This window comes from Microcaecilia unicolor, chromosome 3 (assembly GCF_901765095.1).
Source record: "Microcaecilia unicolor chromosome 3, aMicUni1.1, whole genome shotgun sequence".
In the NCBI taxonomy this organism is placed as follows: Eukaryota; Metazoa; Chordata; class Amphibia; order Gymnophiona; family Siphonopidae; genus Microcaecilia; species Microcaecilia unicolor.
Window position 1 is genome coordinate 237,952,791 of NC_044033.1, and position 23,162 is coordinate 237,975,952.

A 23,162-nucleotide genomic window follows, 5' to 3' on the forward strand; every position below is an offset into this window, starting at 1 on the left:
AGGGACGGCAGAGAGGGCAGACACTGGATGGCAGAGAGAGAGAGAGTGAAGACAGATGCTGGATGGAAGGAAGACGGTGAAAAGAAGATGAGGAAAGCAGAAACCAGAGACAACAAACTGTAAATAAAATATATATTTTTATTTTTTTTGCTTTAGGATAAAGTATTGTAGATGTGTTAAATGTTTATAATAGAACATGTAAATAAGGTAATCTTTTTATTGGACTAATTTTAATACATTTTGACTAACTTTCAGAGAACAAAACCCCCTTCCTCAGGTCAGGATAGGATACTGTAACAGCACTATACTGTACTGACCCGAGGACGGAGGTTTTGGCCTCTGAAAGCTAAATGTATTAGTCCAATAAAATGGTATATTTTACTTTCTATATTTGTTTTATTTCTATTTGTTAATTGTAAAGTGGTGATTGGTACTTGTTAGGTTTTTTTTCAAATTTACATCTGCTGTCTTTATATTTTGCACAGTACTAGGGGACAGTTTCTGTTTCTGTGGTGTTGCATTGTATGCAGAGTCTGGCATTGGGGGTTCAGTTAATTTTTGTCTAAATAGAAAGTTTATGATTACTTATTCTATAGTGGATTAGGGTGTATCTGTGTTTGTGAAAAAGACATGGCTTTCAGTTGGCATTGACTGTGCAGGATCTACGATCTGTACTATTCTGTCTGGTTTCGTTTTACAATAGGTGAATTGATGTTCTAGTGCTCACTGTAGTGTTTAAGATGCTTTCCTTTCCTTGTGTGACTCGTAGAAATGACTGCTTATGGTATGGTAGAATTGCTCTATAGGTCCTGAGTGTTTTGTATTCTCGGCATGCCTAGTACTGGATTTGGGGGGGGGGGGGGGGTTAAAAAATGACCGGCCCGGGTGTCAACTACCCTAGGTACGCCACTGGCGGAGCCCAATATCCTACACCCACCACAATGCATTGCTGATGTGAGTCTGCAGTGCCCTTAACAGAAAAGGTATCACACTCACCCGAGACCCACATCAGAACCAGGGAAAGGCTGTCAGAGGACAGAACACATTCTGCTGTCATTGAGGTGGGTATGGAATTTGAGGCTGGCATACAGGCTGGCAACAAAAGTTTGTAAAGTGGGTTTCCTTTGGTGGGAGGGGGTTAATGACCTCTGGGGGAGTCAGGGCAGGTGATCCCCGATTCCCTCCGGTGGTCATCTGGTCAGTTGGGGCACTTTTTTGGGACTTATTCATGAAAAAAAAAGGGTCCCAAAAAAGTGACCCAATTCGCGGTAAAAATGCCTGTTTTTTCCATTATCAGCTAAGACGACCATCTCTGCTCGGCTGATAACCACGCCCCAGTCCCGCCTTCACCACGCCTCCGACACGCCCCCACCAACTTTATTCATTCCCGCGACGGAGTGCAGTTTAAGGCGCCCAAAATCGGCTTTCGATTATACCGATTTGGGCACCCGCGAGAGAAAGACGTCCATCTCCTGATTTAGGTCGGAATATAGGCGTTTTTCTCTTTCGATTATAAGATGGATTGTGTTTGTTTATCATACACAGTTATGTTTTATGTTAATGTACTCGGTTTTAAAAATATGATACTTTATATGTATAATTTCATCCCTTTACTTAGCAATGTATTCTTACTACTGTATTTACCAATGCACATCCCAGGTGTTACATGACGCTTAACATTCTATCCCTTAATGTGAAGGGATTCAACAACCCAATTAAGTGTAAAAAAAATATAAACTCTTTAAATAGATATGCACCCAATATTATCTTTTTTTCAAGAAACACATTTATCTGAGCGTGAGTCACTTAAACTTAAAACCTCATGGTCTCTAACCCCTGTTTTCTCTGCTGCCGATGGAAAAAAATGATGTGGCCATACTCATAAGGAAAAAAGATAATATAAAATTAATATCCTCTGATAGTGATTCAGTTGGAAGATGGGTTAAGGTCCATCTAACAGTGAATGATGAACCCTTAATGTTATTGAATTTATATGCACCAAACACTGATTGCCCTGAATTCTTCCATACTATTGCTGATATCATTGCCACTGCAGGAGATAAATCTTACATAATAGGTGGTGATTTTAATCTCAAACTGAATCCTGATATGGACAGGAAATCTGTTTCCATACAAGAAAACCAAAGCTTGGTTCATTTTGATAGAAATGATGCAACAGCATGTGATGTTTGGCGCCTAGTGCATGAAAAAGATTGTGATTACACATTTTATTCTTCACCACATAATAGAAGAAATAGAGAGACGTTACTGAATATTTTCAATTTAACACTTTGGAAGATACTAGTTGGATAACTAGATGGGATGAATTCAAAGCTTATATATGGGGTTCAATCATATGTTATTCAGCCAAACAAAAAAAGAAATAATCACAAGAAATTAGTGATTGGAAAAATCTATATCATGTTTAGAAAAAAAACATCAGTACACTCCTTCTAATCTAGATACGTTGGAAAAATTACGAATGGCAAGATATAAATATAACTTAATTCTAGCTGCTAAGGCTAATAATGAGATATTCATGAAATCAGCCCAATATTATGCCAATAATAATAAAGCTGGCCATTTGTTAGCTAGTTATCTAAATCAAGAACTGAAAAGAATGATATTTCTGCTATTAAAGATGATAATAATACTCTAATCACAGATCAACAAAACATATTAAAGACTTTTCAACACTTTTATGCCTTGTTATATAAGTCAGAATCTAATCTAGATGATAATGATCTGACATTTTTACAGGACTTGGATCACAATACTCTTGATGATAATGATAATTCAGATCTGATGCCTCCCATAACTGAACAAGATGTAGTTACGGCCATTATGACAAAAAAAAAGGCCCCAGGACCAGATGGCCCAACACTGGAATTTTACTTAGCTTTTCAAGACACAATTATCCCTATCATAAGTTCATTCTATAATCACTTAATCATGTCTGGTGAAGTTAATGGGAGCTTTACGGAGGCCACCATCATAGTTCTTCCGAAACCAGGCAAAGATCCTAAATACGAACAGAATTATCGACCTTTGTACATTTAAATGGTTTCTCTCCTGTATGGGTCAAGTTGTGACGTTTTACAAGTGATTTCCTTTTGAAACATTTATCACATTCAGAACATTTAAATGGTTTCTCTCCTGTATGAATTCTTTTGTGGACTTTCAGGTGGGCCTTGCATCTGAAATATTTAACACATTCTGAACACTTAAATGGTTTCTCTCCTCTATGAATTGTTTCATGCAGTTTGACCTCAGACATCCTTTTAAAACATTTATCACATTCTGTACATTTAAATGGTTTCATTCCTGTATGAACCCTTTCATGCCGTTTGAGATCAGACATACTTATGAAACATTTGTCACATCTGAACATTTAAAAGGTTTCTCTCCTGTATGAATTCTTTTGTGGACTTTCAGGTAGGCATTGCTTGTGAAACATTTATCACATTCTGAACACTTAAATGGTTTCTCTCCTCTATGAATTGTTTCATGCAGTTTGACATCAGACAGCCTTTTAAAACATTTATCACATTCTGTACATTTAAATGGTTTCATTTCTGTATGAACCCTTTCATGCTGTTTGAGCTCAGACATACTTATGAAACATTTGTCACATTCTGAACACTTAAAAGGTTTCTCTCCTGTATGAATTCTTTTGTGGACTTTCAGGTAGGCATTGCTTGTGAAACATTTATCACATTCTGAACACTTAAATTGTTTCGCTGGTTTCTCTCCTGTATGAAGCCTTTCGTGGACTTTCAGATAGGCCTTGATTCTGAACCATTCATCACATTCTGTACATTTAAATGGTTTCTCTCCTGTATGAATGCTTTCATGCCGTTTGAGCTCATACATGCCTTTGAAACATTTATCACATTCTGTACATTTAAATGGTTTCTCTCCTGAATGAATCCTTTTATGAACTGCCAGCTCAGATTTCCATCTAAAATATTTATCACATTCTGAACATTTAAATAGTTTCTCTCCTGTATGAATCCTTTCATGCTCTTTCAGCTTCCAAATTCTTGAAAATTTTTTATCACATTCTGAACATTTAAATGGTGTCTCTCCTGTATGAATCCTTTCATGCTCTTTCAGTGTCCACATTTTTGAGAAATTTTTATCACATTCTGAACATTTAAATGGTTTCAATCCTGTATGAGTCATTTCATGAACTGTCATCTGAGATTTCCATCTAAAACATTTATCACATTCAGAACAGTTAAATAGTTTCTTTCCTGTGTGAGTCCATTGATGCACTTTCAGTGCGGTTTTCGTTCCTAGATATTGATCACATTTGGAACACTTAAATTGTTTGTGTAAATCATATCCAGATAGTTTAGTTTTGTTAGTTCCTTCACAGTCATTAATTTCAGTCCTAACCCTGCTTATGTGGCTTCTCTTTTCTCTGTCTAGTTTTTCTCCTGTCTGGGCTTCTGCTTTCATACTGCTCGGTATTATACTACTGATGATACCTCCCTGACAGTCAGCTGAAGGGTCTCTGGAGGGGTCTCGGTGTTTCCATTCCTTTTTCTGCTGTTTATTGCACTTTCTCATTCCTTCACTAATATTCCTAAATCCATCATCTGTTGAATAAAAAAAAAAAAATAAGAGTATGATCCTTAATTTTACAGCTATAGAAAACAACATACTTAAACAAGGCAGCTGCGAGGGGCAGGAGCAAGGAGGCTGCGTTCCTACTCTGGGATAGATGTAGACCCGGGGAAAGGGAAGGAAAGAAGGGAGCTTTGTCAGGAGGGTTGGAGGGGGCTCAAAAAATAATTCTTTTTAAAGCGATGTGGGTGCCAGCACAATACTCGGTAGCTCATATCATGTGAGAGCCAATTGGTAAATGCAAAACCATGGGCTCCTCCGAAATGCCACCCCTGTACTGCCCCTGACCTGCCCACTTTTTTTGTGAGCAGTCAGAGCCAATATTCAGTGGTACTGCCTGCTTTAGTGCCAATTAATTTGGGGGGTCAGGCAGTCCCAGGGGATTTAAATGGACAGGAGCCCCTGCTGCCCATTTCAATTGCTTTCAAGATTGGATGTTCACAATTACAAACTCACTGCAAACATAAATGTCTTGAATGACATATCCCCCCCAATATATGTGTAAATGCCAATATTCTGAAAATATCCGCTTAACTTTCACAGGGAGACATTTGGTCTTCCCTGATCATTTTTTTCCATTAGTTCCTCCAGAACAGTTCAGATGAGGGGGTTTTGCACTCCTACCAGCAGCTGAAGAGCATTTTCTGTAATCAAAACACTGGGTTAATTCTGAACTGCTCTGAAGGAACTAAAGAAAAGAAAATAAACCTAAGATCACATGTCTCCTTCCTTAATGTTCCTCCAGAGCAGTTCAGATGAGTGGCAAATACCATAACAGTGACCTTCACAAGGGTGGGACAGTAAAATCCATGGACTACACTCTCTATCCAAAGACTGCATCCTGTCTTGCCTGCAAATCCAAACTATAATGCCTTAAAAATACAAAAGAATGCCCAGAATTCTGCAGCTCGACTTATTTTCCACCAGAATCGTTATGCCCACACTACCCCACTTCTCAAGTCACTTCATTGACTCCCTGTCCGCTTCTGTATACAGTTCAAACTTCTCTTACTGACCTTTAAATGCATCCACTCTATGACCCCCTCACTACCTCTCCTCTCTCATTTCTCCCTACATTCCTCCCCGTGAACTCTGCTCTCTGAGCAAGTCTCTCTTGTTGTCCCCCTTCTCCTCCATCGCTAACTCTAGACTTCCTTTTATCTTGCTGCACCTTATGCCTGGAACCGCCTTCCTGAGCCCATACGTCTAGCTCCATCTCTACCTGTTTTTAAATCTATGCTGAAGGCAAACTTTTTCACTGCTGCCTTTGGCTCCTAGCCACTACCCATTTGTCCTCCTCCCTGTTCCTCTTTACCCTGTAATTCCCTTGTCCGTAATGTCTTGTCTGTCTGTTTTACCTAGATTGTAAGCTCTATGTCGGGTGTTCAGCGCTGCGTGTGTCTGGTGGCGCTATATAAATGCTAATAGTTGTAGTAGTAGTAGGACGCCTTACAAATTTCTAGATGTGCCACCAGACCACTCCCTGCTCAGGAAGGAGCTTGTCCCCTCGTATCATGCACGTTTAGCACTTCTGCCACCAGGCAACCTCTAAGGCAGCTGTTCCCAAACTGTGGGTCATTTGCAAAATCCTCATTTGGGTTAAGAAGCAGCACAGCATTGGCATTCTCCTCTTTCCCGCTACCACCACTGCCGGGCGGCTGCCTCTCAGGGTTGACAGCAGCAGTGGTGAAAATAGCAGCAACCCACAGGGGTCTCTCTCCCTGCACTCAAGGCTGATAGTTCTGCTGGTCCTTCTTATAACTATCAACTTCACATGTAAGATGAGAGACCCACGTAGCTTGGTGATATGTTACGCTGCACTTGCCGACTACAGAGGAAAACAGGTTGAGTGTTGAGGGGGATTGAAAGAAAAAGGCATTAGTGAGAAGCAGATACAAAGAGGAAGGGCTGCAGAACAGGGGGACAGAGAAAGAGAGCAAGAAGAGGCTAGATAGCAAAGGAGACAGAGAGAGAGTGAGAGATAGACACAGAGAGAGAGAGGGTGAAGAGCTTTTACTGCAGCGAACCTAGAGAGAGATAAAGGCAGAGAGAGCGAGAAAGAGAGTGAAGAGGATCCATGGCAGTGGGGGAGGAGGAAGGGGAAATCCCGGTAGGGCAGTCTACAAATCTACATTTGCCTAGGGCCCGATATAGTGTTAATCCGGCACTGGTGGAATACCCAGGAGAGCAAACGATTGAAGGGTGGGAGATTGTAGGTTGTGGCTTGGAATGGGATGTCCCATAAGAGGCCTGACTACTGCTTATCCAAAATTTCTGAGTGTTATTATCTTGTCAGATTCAATTGCTCTTCCTTTGTCTGGGGTTCGGTATCCTAATAACTTCAGGATTACTTAATAGTGTGTATTATCTTTAGATCACTCCCTTGACAGGTACTTTGGGTATTTTACCATAATTCTGGATGTTTTGCATAATACATCGTCTCTGAATTCATTTTTCATTGCTGCCAATTAGAGAATGACACAGGGAAAAATTTGTCCCTGTCCCCATGGGTTCTGTCTCCTTCACCACAGGCCCCATCTCCATTCCTGTCCCTGCAGGCCCTTTCCCCATCCCGTGGGCTCTGTTCTCATCTGGAAAAGCCTCGAACACTTATGATTTTATATTTAAATGTTTTCATTAAAGTATAAAAAGGAACAATATCCTGTGCAACTGTGGTTTATAAATCACAAATAGAAAACAATAATAACAACGAGCAACTATAATAACCCCACCACCACCACCTGCTACACCAAGGAATCCTAATTCACCCTGTTAAAATGTTCAGGGGTACAAAATACAACCCATTCTGTGTGCCCTAGAGGGGAGAAATATGCCCTATGAAGCACTGTTATGATTTTTTAATCTGTGGATGAATAAGAAGTCATCAACAATTTCAAGTTCTCCTGTCTTCCACAGTCCTTCCTGCAATAGAAGATGTCTTAGAAGATGTGCTGGTAGCAGGATTTACAGGATTCCACATGCAAATTTTGCTAGCTCTGGCCAGCATGTTTGCTTGTTTTTCCAAAAAATAAAAATATTTTTGTCTGCATCAATCAGGGAACAAAGTACAAACAGAAATCCAAAAAACAAAAGAAAAAGTACCAGGAGCCTTCAAAAAAAGTGGGACATAAAAACTTTAATCATATGCAGGACACAGATCACACCTTCGAATCATTGTGGGTTGAAATTCCATGTATAAAAAGGAAAAGGACAGTGATAGGAGTGTACTATCGTCCGCCTCGCCATGATGAGCAGGTAGATGCAGAAATGATAAAAGAAATCAGAGACGCAAACAAAATGGGCAATGTGATAATAATGGGTGACTTCAATTATCCAAATATAGACTGGGTAAATGTAGCATCAGGACACGCTAGAGAGGTACAATTCCTTGATGAAATCAAGGACAGCTTTATGGAGCAGCTGGTGCAGGAGCCGATGAGAGAAGGAAAACTTCTAGACTTGGTCCTTAGTGGAACGCATGATCTGGTGAGGGACGTTATGGTACTGGGACCGCTTGATAACAATGATCATAATATGATCAGTTTTGATATCAACCTTGAAGTAACTATACACAGGAAGTCAAATACGTTAGCGTTTAACTTTAAAAAAGGAGACTATGATAAAATAAGAAGAACGGTTAAAAAAAAAAAACTTAGGGGGGCAACTGAGAGGGTAAAAACTGTACAACAGGCATGGACGCTGTTCAAAAATACCATCCTGGAGGTCCAGGCCAAACATATTGGCCCTTGGCCTGGATTGGTCGCTGCCGTGGACAGGATGCTGGGCTCGATGGACCCTTGGTCTTTTCCCAGTGTGGCATTACTTATGTACTTGTATTCCGCAAATTAGAAAAGAAAGAAGGAAGTCCAAAAGACAGCCGGCGTGGTTGAAAAGTGAGGTGAAGGAAGCTATTAGGGCTAAAAGAAACGCCTTCTGAAAATGGAAGAAGGAACCGTCTGAAAATAACAAGAAGCAGCATAAGGAGTGTCAAAGCAAATGCAAGGCGCAGATAAAGAAGGCCAAGAGGGATTATGAAAAAAAGATAGCATTAGAGGCAAAAAACATAGTAAAAAAAATTTTTGGTTTATTAAAAGGAAGCCAGCAAAAGAATCGGTTGGGCCGCTGGATGACCGAGGGGTAAAAGGAGCGATCAAGGAAGATAAAGACGTAGCGGAGAGATTGAATGAATTCTTTGCTTCGGTCTTCACCAAGGAAGATTTGGGTGGGATACCGGTGTCGGAACTGGTACTTCAAGAGGACGAGTCGGAGAAACTTACTGACTTCACGGTAAACCTGGAGGACGTAATGGGGCAGTTCAGCAAACTGAAGAGTAGAAAAAAATCCTGGACCGTATGGTATTCATCCTAGAGTACTGATAGAACTGAAAAATGAGCTTTGCGGAGCTACTGTTAGAGATATGCAATTTATCCTTAAAATCGAGCGTGGTACCGGAAGATTGGAGAGTGGCCAATGTAACGTCGATTTTTAAAAAAGGTTCCAGGGGAGATCTGGGAAATTACAGACCAGTGAGTCTGATGTCGGTGCTGGGGAAAATGGTAGAGGCTATTATTAAAAACAAAATTACAGAGCACATCCGAGAACATGGATTACTGAGACCGAGTCAGCACGGCTTTTGTGTGGGGAAATCTTTGAAGGAGTAAACAAACATATGGACAAAGGGGAGCTGGTTGATATTGTGTATCTGGATTTTCAAAAGGCGTTTGACAAGGTACCTCATGAAAGGCTACAGAGGAAATTGGAGGGACATGGGATAGGAGGAAATGTCTTATTGTGGATTAAAAACTGGTTGAAGGATAGGAAACAGAGTGGGGTTAAATGGGCAGTAATCACAATGGAGAAGGGTAGTTAGTGGGGTTCCTCAGGGGTCTGTGCTAGGACCGCTGCTTTTTAAACATATTTATAAATGATTTAGAGATGGGAGTAACTAGCAAGGTAATTAAATTTGCTGATGACACAAAGTTAATCAAAGTTAATCAAAGCCGTTAACTTGCAAAAGGATTCTGAAAAATTACAGAAGGACCTTACGAGACTGGGAGACTGGGCGGCTAAATAGCAGGTGACGTTTAATGTGATGCATGTGGGAAAAAAGAACCCGAATTATAGCTACATCATGCAAGGTTCCATGTTAGGAGTTATGGATCAAGAAAGGGATCTGGGTGTCGTCGTCGTCGTCGATAATACACTGAAACCTTCTGCTCAGTGTGCTGCTGCGGCTAGGAAAGCGAATAGAATATTGGGTATTATTAGGAAAGGTATGGAAAACAGGTGTGAGGATGTTATAATGCTGTTGTATCGCTCCATTGTGCGACCACACCTTGAGAATTGTGTTCAATTCTGGTCGCTGCATCTCAAGAAAGATATAGTAGAATTGGAAAAGGTGCAGCGAAGGGTGACTAAAATGATAGCGGGAATGGAACAACTTCCCTATGAAGAAAGACTAAGGAGGCTAGGGCTTTTCAGCTTGGAGAAGAGACGGCTGAGGGGGAGACATGATAGAGGTATATAAAATAATGAGTGGAGTGGAACAGGTGGATGTGAAACGTCTGTTCACGCTTTCCAAAAATACTAGGACTAGGGGGCATGCGATGAAACTACAGTGTAGCAAATTTAAAACAAATTGGAGAAATGTTTTCTTCACCCAAAGTGTAATTAAAATCTGGAATTTGTTTCCGGAGAATGTGGTGAAGGCAGTTAGCTTGGCAGAGTTTAAAAAGGGGTTAGACGGTTTCCTAAAGGACAAGTCCATAAACCACTACTAAAGGGGGTGGTGTTGGACTACTTCTCTCTCCCTCCTCCAGATTTCAACCCCTTCTTCCACCTGAATCTCACTGTTTTTCCTCCTTTGAAGTACACTCTATCCGCCCTTTTCTCTCCTCTGCCTCTTTGAATAGCGGTCACTTATCGTCCCCCTGATAAGTCCCTTTCATCCTTTCTCAATGGCTTTGATGCCTGGCTTGCCTTCTTCCATTATCCTTCCTCCCCCTCTCTCATCCTTGGTGACTTTAATATTCCTGCTAATGATCCTTCTAACTCTTATATTTCCAAGTTACTCGCTTTAACATCCTCCTTTAATCTCCAACTATGCTCCACCTCCCTCACTCATCAAAATGGTCACTGTCTTGATCTCATCTTCTCCTCCAACTGTTCACCCTCTAGTTTCCTTGCCTTTGATCTTCCTCTCTCTGATCACCATCTTATAACTTTCACACTTAAATCTCCTCCCTCCCAGTCACGTCCTATCTTATCTAATTTATCTAGGAATCTTCATGATATTGACCCTTCATCTCTAGCCTCCCATGTTTCAAACCTCCTCTCTACTGTGGCACCATCCACGTCTGTCCAACGAGGCTGTTTCTTCTTACAACAATACTCTATCCTCTGCCTTAGACACTCTTGCACCATTGATGATCCGCCCTACAAGGCGTACAAAACCCCAACCTTGGCTGACTTCTAATATCCGCTACCTACGTTCCTGTACCCGCTCCGCCGAACGCCTCTGGCGGAAATCTCGGGCCCTTGCTGATTTCTTACACTTTAAGTTCATGCTGACTTCCTTCCAATCTGCTCTTTTATGCGCCAAACAGGATTATTATATCCAATTGACCAACTCTCTTGGCTCTACCCCTCGACTTCTCTTCACCAAATTGAACTCTCTCCTCAAGGTGCCCCCTCCCCCAACTCCCCCTTCATTATCTCCTCAGACCCTTGCTGAATTCTTTCACGACAAGGTTCAAAAGATAAACCTTGAATTCTCTATCTTGTCACCTCTCCCTCCACTAGTCCGTTCCCGTCTCTCTCCTTCCCCTCATTCTTTTCCTCCTTTCCTGAAGTTACTATAGAAGAAACTACACTTCTCCTTTCTTCCTCAAAATGTACCACCTGTTCCTCTGATCCCATTCCCACCCACCTTCTTAATGCCATCTCACCTGCTCTTATTCCTTTTATCTGTCACATTCTCAACCTCTCACATTCCACTGCAACTGTCCCTACTGCCTTTAAACATGCTGTGGTCACACCTCTCCTTAAGAAGCCTTCACTCGACCCTACTTATCCCTCTAATTACCGACCCATCTCCCTCCTCCCTTTTCTCTCCAAATTACTTGAGCGTGCTGTTCATCACCGCTGCCTTGATTTTCTCTCCTCACATGCTATTCTTGACCCACTACAATCTGGTTTTCACCCTCTCCACTCAACCGAAACTGCGTTTACTAAAGTCTCCAATGACCTATTACTGGCTAAATCCAGAGGTCAATATTCCATCCTCATTGTTCTTGATCTTTACGCCGCTTTTGACACTGTCGATCACAGCATACTCCTCGATACCCTGTCCACACTTGGATTCCTGGGCTCTGTCCTTTCCTGGTTCTCTTCCTACCTCTCTCTCCGCACCTTCAGAATTCACTCTGGTGGATCCTCTTCTACTTCTATCCCTCTGCCTGTCGGCGTACCTCAGGGTTCTGTTCTTGGTCCCCTTCTCTTTTCTATCTACACTTCTTCCCTTGGCTCATTAATCTCATCCCATGGCTTTTTCTACCATGGGATGAGATTAATGCTGATGACTCCCAAATCTACCTTTCTACCCCTGATATCTCACCTTGCATCCAAACCAAAGTTTCAGCGTGCTTGTCTGACATAGCTGTCTGGATGTCTCAATGCCACCTGAAATTAAACATGACCAAAACCGAGCTTCTCATTTTCCCCCCCAAACCCACCTCCCTACTCCCCCCCGTTTTCTATTTCTGTTGATGGCTCTCATTCTCCCTGTCTCCTCAGCTCGAAACCTTGGGGTCATCTTTGACTTTTCTCTCTCTCCTTCTCTGCTCATATCCAGCAGATCGCCAAGATCTGTCGTTTCTTTCTTTACAACATCCGTAAAATCCGCCCCTTTCTTTCCGAGCACTCTACCAAAACCCTCATCCACACCCTTGTCACTTCTCGTTTAGACTACTGCAATCTGCTTCTTGCTGGCCTCCCACTTAGTCACCTCTCCCCTCTCCAATCGGTTCAAAACTCTGCTGCCCGTCTCATCTTCCGCCAGGGTCACTTTACTCATACTACCCCTCTCCTCAAGTCGCTTCACTGGCTCCCTATCCGTTTTCGCATCCTGTTCAAACTTCTTCTACTAACCTATAAATGTACTAACACATGGACATCCTCGACCCATTACTTGGGCCACTTAATAGGTGCCAAAATACCAAAAGGCCCATTAGTACAATTATTTCACAGTTTGGCAGTGGTGCCCTGACTGGGAAGGGGTGCTGTAGGACTGGACTTGGGAAACACTGTTAGTAGCCCTTACAGGTGAAGGGGACACCTATATGTGGGTACAGTGGGTTTTTGGTGGGTTTTGGAGGGCTCACATTTACCACCACAAGTGTAACAGGTGGGGGTTGGGCCTGGGTCCGCCTGCCTGAAGTGCACTGCACCCACTAAAACTGCTCCAGGGACCTGCATATTGCTGTGATGGACCTGAGTATGATATCTGAGGCTGGCATAGAGGCTGGCAATCAATGTTTTTTGAGGGTGGGAGGAGGTTAGTGATCACTGGGGGAGTAAGGTGAGGTCATCCTCGATTCCCTCTGATGGTCATCTGGTCAGTTCGGGCACCTTTTTGTGGCTTGGTCATAAGAAAAACATGACCAGGTAAAGTCGTCCAAGTGCTCATCAGGGACGCCCTTTTTTTCCATTATGGGTCGTGGACAGGATGCTGGGCTCGATGGACCTTGGGTCTTTTCCCAGTGTGGCATTACTTATGTACTTATGTAGGAAAACAGTCTTTTGTGTGGACCCGACACGGTCCATGTTTTGGCACGCAGTGCCTGCGTCAGGAGTCACGAATAGTAGCAGGAAAAAATACGGCAGTATTGTGAAACACAGTGCGGTTGTTAAGAGCAATATACTGCAATGTCGTGTTGTCCCTTTGCTAAAGAAACTGATAGTGAGATTCTCTACTGAAACAAATGTACTACCTCTGGATTGCAAGTCCAGTACTCTAACCACTAGGCCATTCTACCACTCCACTCGCATGAAATTTGGCCGTCCCTGTGGGGGGGGGGGCAGTTGAGGACGTCCAAAATGTTTGAAAGAAGGACGCCCACGCCTTCGTTATGTTTCCGCTGACACACACATACCTCCCCCCCCCCCCCCCCCAGAGGGATGGTGAAGAAATATAGTAGCCCTTGCTCTCAGTAAAATACAGGCCAATGACTCAGGCTAAGAGCTAGGCCTTTTTAAAAAAAATCAGAGATCACCTTTGACACAGTTACATTTCACTGTAGCAAGTGCTGGAATGAGGTAATTAGGAGCAGATAGAGAGGGAGGGGGCATTTGCTCTTGTCTACAGTCCTAAGACTGGCACCTGCAAGAAGTCATGAGCAAAGATATAGAGATAGTACTGGGTCAGCTGCACCCCGGGTGAGATCCAAAGTGTGGGGGGGGGGGGGGCTAGAGGAAGGTTTGAGAACATGTGAAGTCATTCTGATCAACTGATAAGGGCCAAGAGTTCCAATGAAAAAGCCAGGGTCCATTAGAATCAATAGGGCCAAAATTGTATATAAGCAGCAGTCTGAGAGGTATTAAATCAGAAGGGAGAAGGAAAGCTACAAGAGAAGACTCCAGAAGGCTAGAGAGACGTGCTGTGAACTGCTGTACCATCATATGAATACCTACTTGCCTGTACCATCATTGGGTGGGATGATAATGCTAATAAACTATCTTACTATATCTTCTGCATACTGGGTTCCTTTCTAATTGGGGAGGTTACCAATGCCTAGACGGTGTAAGCCTGTCATAGTAATATACATAGTAACATAGTAGATGATGGCAGAAAAAGACCTGCATGGTCCATCCAGTCTGCCCAAGATAAATTCATGTGTATACCTTACCTTGATTTGTACCTGTCTTTCTCAGGGCACAGACCGTATAAGTCTGCCCAGCAGTTTTTCCCGCCTCCCAACGACCTGTCCCGCCTCCCATCACCGGCTCTGGCACAGACCATATAAGTCTGCCCTCCCCTATTTTCGCCTCCGAACCACCAACCCCTCTTCCCCCCACCTGCTCCGCCACCCAATTTTAGCTAAGCTTCTGACATGAGCAGATACAAGGTTGGGGTGATTAAGTATCTAGAGGGGATTTGCAATTCTGTCCAGGATAGCAAAAAGCCCCTGGCTTCCGCTGCTCAAACGGGTGAGGCAGAGCTAATTAATTACAATGGCCAAATTTCAAGGGAGTGGAGTGGTGGAGTGGCCTAGTGGTTAGAGCACTGGTCTTGCAATCCAGAGGTGGCCAGTTCAAATCCCACTGCTGTTACTTGTGATCCAAAATTCAAATAAAAGGGGTGTCAGAGGCATAGCAAAGGCATGGACATCCTTCTCACAGAAACATTCACATTTTAGACGTCAACTGCCGTCGCAGGGACAGAGGCATAGCGAAGGACATGACGTTGTTTTTTTCGGGGTGGGAGGTGGTTAGTGACCACTAAGAGTCAGGGAAGGACATCCCCGATTCCCTCCGGTGGTCATCTGGTCAGTTCGGGCACCTTTTTGATGCTTGGTCGTGAAATAAAAATGGACCAAGTCACCCAAGTGTTCATCAGGGACGCCCTTCTTTTTTCCATTATCAGCTGAGCATGCCCATCTGCTAAGCACGTCCCAGTCCCGCCTTCGCTACACTGCCAACACGCCCCCATGAACTTTAGTCATCCCCGCGATGGAAAGCAGTTGAGGGCGCCCAAAATCAGCTTTCCATTATGCCGATTTGGGCGACCTTGCGAGAAGGAAGCCCATCTCCCGATTTGTGTCGGAAGATGGGCGCCCTTCTCTTTCGAAAATAAGCAGGATAGTAACAAAGTACATGACGGCAGATAAAGACCTGTACGGTCCATCCAGTCTGCCCAACAAGATACTTTATATGTATACCAGAGTTTGATTTGTCCTTGCCTTTCTCAGGGCACAAACCGTAGAAGTCTGCCCAGTACTGTTCTTGTACTAAGTTCAGAAGCTAACGTCGAAGCCCCCTAAAATTTACACTCCAGCTCATCCCTATTTAGTCACAATCAGGGCATAGACCGTAGAAGTCTGTCCAGCTCCCGGTTTGTTTCCCAATTACCGGCATCGCCACCCAATCTCCGCTGAGATTCTGTGGAACCATTTCTTCTAAACAGGATTCCTTTGTGTTTATCCCACACGTTTGAATTCCATTAATGTTTTCATCTCCACCACCTCCCGCAGGAGGGCATTCCACATATCTATCACCCTCTCCGTGAATAAATACTTCCTGACATTAGTCCTGAGTCTGCCCCCCTTCAAACTCAATTCATGTCCTCTAGTTCTACCACCTTCCCATCTCCGAAAAAGGTTCATTTGCAGATTAATACATTTCAAACATTTCAATGTCTGTATCATGTCACCCCTGTTTCTCCTTTCCTCCAAGGTATACATGTTAAGGTCGGCAAGTCTCTCCTCGTACGGTTTGCAACGCAAATCCCGTACCATTTTTGTAGCTTTTCTTTGCACTGCTTCCAGTCTTTTTACATCTTTAGCAAGATACGGCCTCCAAAACTGAACACAATACTCCAAGTGGGGCCTCACCAATGACTTGTAGAGGGGCATCAACACCTCCTTTCTTCTGCTGGTTATGCCCCTCTCTATGCAGCCTAACATCCTTCTGGCCACAGCCGTCGCCTTGTCGCATTGTTTCTTCACCTTTAGATCCTCAGACACCAACACCCCCAGGTCTCTCTCCTGAGTCAAGCTTACTAATCTCTCCCCTCTATTTGGTATCTCTATTTTGGGTTTCTGCACCCCAAGTGCATCACTCTACACTTCTTGGCATTAAATTTTAACTGTATACAATTTACCACAAAGTACTCCAATTATTAAACATTAACATTTTAATAATTAACAATATCTGTACATATATTGTCAACAATTACACTCAGTTATCATGGAACTCACTTCCACACGTCTCTCACAGTGTCATCCACAGGGTCAACCCAAACTCATACATTCCAACCACATTTGAAAAACAGCTAAGTGAACACAACTTAAAAATAGAACAATATCGTACTGAACAAAGGGCATTAAAAGTAGAAGAAATAGAAGAGATGAGTACAATTATATGAAGGGCTACGTCTACAGCTGGATGGGCAAACGCAATCGGGGTAGGAAGGGGCGTCCTGGGGGGAGGACAGAGAACTTTAAATTGTCGTCCAGGGGGGAGTCACGTGATGCTGTAGAGAGTGTGAGAAATGTTCTCCTGCTCTCTGGGGCCCTGAAGCCTTATATTTCTATAAAAAACCCGAATAGAGCTGGAAACTTTCAAGAATTACTTCCCCTCTGGATTGCCTGTTTAATGGATAAATTCTTAGAGACTCCTGCGAGAAATATGGCTAGCAGGGGAACAAAAAAGGAGAAAGACAAACCCCGGATGGCGGACGGCAACACTGAGCCTAAACAAGTGGCAGAGGGGCCGACTTTCTCGGTGGATCAGTTGTCCCAGCTAACTGCAGCAGTGGAGAAAGCGATGGAGGTGAAATGGGAGAGACTATCCTGCCAAATTACTAACATAGAAACATTGTTGGCTGAGAGCACACAGCGAACTGGTGAGCTTGAAAGACGGGTGTCAGAAATAGAGGATGAAATCACCCTGGTTGCGCAGCACATGAAACTGGTGGCCGCTACGATAGAAGCAATGTCAGCGAAGACTGACGATCTGGAGAACAGATCACAGAGGGCTAACCTGAGAATTGTAGGACTGCTGGAATCGTTGGGAGACAGAGTATTGGGGACTGTGCTGGAAAAGTGGCTTATATCTGAATTCGCACTGTCGGACCACGCGAGGCCTTTATGCCTTGAACGGGCACACCACGTGGGAAGGAGATAAGATGGCCGACAGATGCCCAGAACATAATTATAGTCATAAAATGGAAATTCTATGAGGATATAGAATGAAGAGGGAGAATACTAACCAGCTTATTTTCGAAAGTGAAAGACGCCCATATTTCGACCCAAATCGGGAGATGGGCGTCTTTCTCGCATGGGTACCCAAATCGGTATAATCGAAAGCCGATTTTGGGCGTCTTCAACTGCACTCCGTCGTGGGAACGAATAAAATTGTTGGGGGCGTGTCGGAGGCGTGGTGAAGGCGGACTGGGGCATGATTATCGGCCGAACAGTGATGGGCGCGCTCGGCCGATAATGGAAAAAAGAAAAGGCGTTTTTAGCGAGAATTTAGGTCACTTTTTTGACCCTTTTTTATCACGAACAGGTCCCAAAAAAGTGCCCTAAATGACCAGATGACCACCGGAGGGAATCGGGGATGATCTCCCCTGACTCCCCCAGTGGTCACTAACCCCCTCCCACAAAAAAAAAAAAAAACTTCAAAAACTTTTTCCAGCCTGTATGCCAGCCTCAAATGTCATCCCCAGCTCCCTGACAGCAGTATGCAGGTCCCTGGAGCAGTTTTTAGTGGGTGCAGTGCACTTCAGGCAGGTGGACCCAGGCCCATCACCCCCCTACCTGTTACACTTGTGGTGGTAAAGGGGAGCCTTCTAAACCCCCCCCCCCCAAAAAAAAAAACCACTGTACCCACATGTAGGTGCCCCCCTTCACCATTAAGTGCTATGGTAATGGTGTTGAGTTGTGGGGAGTGGGGTTTGGGGGGGGATTTGGGGGGCTCAGCACCCAAGGGAAGGGAGCTATGCACATAAGTACATAAGTACATAAGTAGTGCCATACTGGGAAAGACCAAAGGTCCATCTAGCCCAGCATCCTGTCACCGACAGTGGCCAATCCAGGTCAAGGGCACCTGGCACGCTCCCCAAACGTAAAAACATTCCAGACAAGTTATACCTAAAAATGCGGAATTTTTCCAAGTCCATTTAATAGCGGTCTATGGACTTGTCCTTTAGGAATCTATCTAACCCCTTTTTAAACTCCGTCAAGCTAACCGCCCGTACCACGTTCTCCGGCAACGAATTCCAGAGTCTAATTACACGTTGGGTGAAGAAAAATTTTCTCCACTCGTTTTAAATTTTCTCTTCGTTTTAAATTTTCTCTTCGTTTTAAATTTACCACACTGTAGCTTCAACTCATGCCCTCTAGTCCTAGTATTTTTGGATAGCGTGAACAGTCGCTTCACATCCACCCGATCCATTCCACTCATTATTTATACACTTCTATCATATCTCCCCTCAGCCGTCTCTTCTCCAAGCTGGGAGGTAATTTATTGTTTTTTTCTATTTTTTTAAAAGTGCCCCCTAGGGTGCCCGGTTGGTGTACTGGCATGTGAGGGGGACCAGTGCACTACGAATCCTGGCCCCTCCCATGACCCAAAGCCTTGGATCTGGTCGTTTTTGAGCTGGGCCGCTTCGGTTTCGATTATCGCTGAAAAACGAAAATGCCCAGCTCAAAAAACGCCCACATCCAATATATTTGCCTGGCACAAACCGTATTTTCCAAACTAAAGATAGACGTCCATCTTTTTAGAAAATACAGTTCGGCCCGCCCCTTCACGGACCCGTTCTCGGAGATGGTCGTCCTTACACATGGGCGTTTGCGTTCGATTATGCCCCTCCACCTATGATGGACACATGATACGAATTTATCGGGACTACTCGGCGCAACTACAGGATAGAAGGAAGCAGTTTACCCTGGTATGCCAGCGATTGCATGTTGATTTACCCAGCGGTTTTAAAGATCAAGCATGAGGGCGGTTGGAAGTCCTATGACAAAGTGGCGGAGGCAACTGGTTTTCTGAAAGCACTTGAGAACAACCGAGGAGCCAGCAGCTCTGATAGCCCTAAAAGCTGAGAAATGACACAGAGAGAAACAGAGCGGATTGCATCTGAATAAGATTGTAAGCTGAATAAGATTGTAAGCTCTTTGAGCAGGGACTGTCTCTATGTGTCTCATGTTCAGCGCTGCGTGCGCCTGGTAGCGCTATACAAATGTTATTAGTAGTATTAGTAGTAATAAGGGAGGTGACTTTATTATTATGTTATGTTTAAGATTACTATGGGGTTCTGGTGGGACTAGCAGCTTTAGGGGCGGGGGGGGGGGGGGTCCCAAGTATGGAGGTGACTCTAAACCTACTACAGAATGGGTTGGTGGCATAGGGAAAAGGGGGTGGGGCAGAAAGGGAAGTGGGAGGGGGGAAGGGAGGCGGTTTTGGGGAAAGAGGGGGTCACTTGAAGGGAAAGTAATTCATGAGGAAGGTAGGAACTTACTAGGACATGTACATATTTGGTGCAGGAAGAGCGATTACAAATGCTGTGCTGTGAGAGAAAGTTACCCCGGGGAGAGGCTGGGCGTCCTGGGGGAGTTTATGAATAGGATGTTGCAGAGATAGCATTCCTGGGACCCTAGCTAGGTCGTTAAGGCGAGAAGTGCGCCTGGTCTCATGGAATGTTTGTGGAATCCTTCTCCAATAAAACGCACAAAAATTTTGGCGGCTTTAAAACATCATGGGGCTCGCATAGCTTGTCTCCAAGAGATGAGACTCTCGATAGAGAAACACGAAAAGCTAAAGAGACAATGGGTGGGAGAGATGTATTGTTCACCAGCGACAGGAAGAAGAGGGGGGGGGGGTGGCAATCTTGCTCCACAAGAGTTTGACTTGTCATGCCAAGCTCCGTTTTAAAGATGGGGAGGGGAGATACGTGTTAGTTCAAATTAATCTTCAAGGGAAAGAGATGATACTAGTGGCGGTTTATGCACCATTAATGAAGAGCAAGAGCTTCTACTCACATTTATTAGCTAGGTGCCAGCAATATGAAAACCTGCTGCTGGTGATAGCGGGGGATATGAACCAGGTTTATGATTTGGAAATAAATAGGTCAGGGGTCCAGAGAACACCAAAAGGGGCCTAGCCAGGTGAGACGATATTGGAATCGTTTTGCAAGTTAGCAGGCCTGGTGGACCCATGGAGGCTGTTGCACCCATAGGAAAGAGATTACACCCATACATCTAGAGCGCACCGCACACAGTCACGATTAGATTATATTTTAACATCCCAGAAGGTGTTCCCCCAGGTATTAGATGCGCACATAGGCCCGGAAGAGATTTCGGTCCATGCGTTGGTCTGGATAGATCTAAAGGTGCAATCTTATTTTAAGCAACCCTCGGGCTGGCGTTTCCTAGCGTATCTTTTCTCCTCTCCAGAATTTATCAAATATCTCCACATGAAATGGGGGGAATATCTTACATTTAATGGGCAACATTTAGAAGACCCTAGTCTCTTCTGGTCTGCTGCTAAGGCAGTGTTGAGGGGAGACTTAATTGCATATGTGAGTAAACATAATCGATGTATCGCACAGGGGGTCATAGCCTTGGAACGACAGCTTAGGGAGGCAAAGAAGAAATATACTAGGACACCTACACCAGCCTTGTTTGACTCCCTCACGACGGTCAGAGCTGCGCTGAATAGCCTCTTGCACGAGCGAATGGCCTGCGCCCTTATTTACAGAAAATATGGTTTTTACAAATATGGGGATAAATCAGGAGGGTACTTAGCGAGGTTAGTGAAAAGAGCGCACAGATTGCATTTCATTTCAGTTTTTAAAACACGGGAAGGAGAGACTACCAGCAAATTGGAGGAGGTTGCAGAGATTCTGAAGGAACATTTTGAGGCATTATACAAGGGGAGAGGGGAAGACGGAGAAGATGGGGCCTCCCTGCGAGAATACCTGACCAAATCAGGTATGCCAAAACAAACAGAGGGAGTGGTAGAATCTCTTAACATGCCATTAACGCCAAAGAAATCCAGCGTGCTATTAAAGCGCAGTGGTTACATTCGGCACCGGGTACTCTGGGGAGTTTTATAAACTACTTAAAGATCAACTGGTAGGCCCACTGTTGGATTTGTACAACGAGGTTGTAGAAAATGGGGTATTTCCCCAGTATGCGAACACAGCTCTGATTAGCTTAGTACCCAAGCAGGGGCATGACCCATTACAACTCGGCCGATATTATTGATAAATGTAGATATTAAAATATTGTCCCGGGTTTTGGCAGACAGGCTAGCCCCAGCTATGCCCCAAGTTATACAAGAACATCAAGTAGGGTTCGTAAGAGGGAGACAGTCAGTGCTTAATGTAAGAAAACTAATAGTGGCCATGATGCAGCCATCAGAAAAAGGGGCCAAAAGAATGATAATTAGCTTAGACGCGGAGAGAGCTTTTGAAATAATGCTATGGCCATTCATGTTTGAAACTTTGCGCTGGATAGGAGTGCAAGGCTGGTATCTACAGGCAATTAAAGCATTATACACACTGCCAAGGGCTAAACTACTAGTTAATGGTGTTAGAACAGGGGAGTTCAAGGTAGAGCGGGGGACTCGCCAGGGTTGCCCTTTGTCACCACTAATGTTTCTGATCTCCTTGGAACCTCTATTATGTGAGGTGCGGGCAAATGAGAACATCCGTGGGGGGGGGGGGGGGGGGGGTGCAGATACGGGAACATATGTTAAAAATACTGGCATACGCAGATGATTTAGTGCTTACGCTGGACACACCTCAGCAGTCATTAGAGTGTCTGCTTCAAGTGATCGCTAAATATGGAGAGCATTCGGGTTTCAAATTGAATCTTACAAAATCTTTGGCACTGCCGCTGAGTGCTGATGTACAAAGAGAATGGAGGGGGCAATTTCCACTAAAATGGGCAGATGGGCAGCCAATTGGCACGTGACAAAAGGGCGGTAAATTTGAAATCTCGTTGGTTAATTGCCACAGGCAGAATAAGCAAAAGAATGTTGTTAGAGTGTACACTGGTGTCGTCGCGCAACTGTAAGACTTTAACACTGGATGAATGAATAGAAGTTCTTAAAAAATTAGAAAACAAAGTCAAGCATCTATTGCTAAAGAATATGGTCAATACCAGTCAAATTTCACGTGTCTTGAAGTAGAAAGACCAGCTTCTGGAAGACTGGCAAAACAATACAAATCCACAACGGAAACAAAGACGGGTGGGAAAAGCTGAGGAGGTAGAAGATGCTCTTCTTCAGTAGTTTTCTCGAGTCAGGAGCAGACAGTTTCCTGTCAGTGGTCCACTGCTTATTGAGAAAGCTAACCAGCTAGCTGAAAGTCTTGGACTAACTGAATTCAAAGCCATTGTTGGATGGTTGGAAAGATGGAAGGAGAGGAATAGCATAAAATTCAAGAAATAGCATGGTGAGAAACAAGATGCCGTTGACTTTGGTGCTGAAAATTGGGTTGTTTTCAGTTCTTCCTACCATCTTGAACGAGTTTGCACCTCGTGACATTTTCAATGCTGACGAAAATGGTCTCTACTGGCGAGTGATTCCTGATGGAACACTTGCATTCAAACATGCCGAAACTACTGGAGGTAAAACATCGAAGGACCGACTGATGATCCTCCTTTGCTGCAATATGGATGGGAGTGAGAAGTTGGAACCCCTCGTCACTGGAAAGAGCAAACAGCCCCAATGCTTCAAGAAAGTTAAGCGACTTCCTGTGTCATACGAGGCTAACGAAAATTCATGGATGGCTGGGG

The 23,162-nt window shown here is 43.9% G+C and overlaps 1 protein-coding gene across 1 annotated transcript in view; it reads right to left on the reverse strand.

The window, feature by feature from the left end:
• Positions 1–2,936: 2,936 nt before the first annotated feature.
• The window catches only part of LOC115464470 (zinc finger protein 420-like), a 100,877-nt gene continuing 80,651 nt past the window's right edge, over positions 2,937–23,162 (reverse strand). The window contains 2 exon segments of the mRNA XM_030194847.1: positions 2,937–3,384; positions 3,387–4,604. Coding sequence (XP_030050707.1) covers positions 3,023–3,384; positions 3,387–4,604 — 1,580 coding nt within the window. The 3' untranslated portion in view covers positions 2,937–3,022.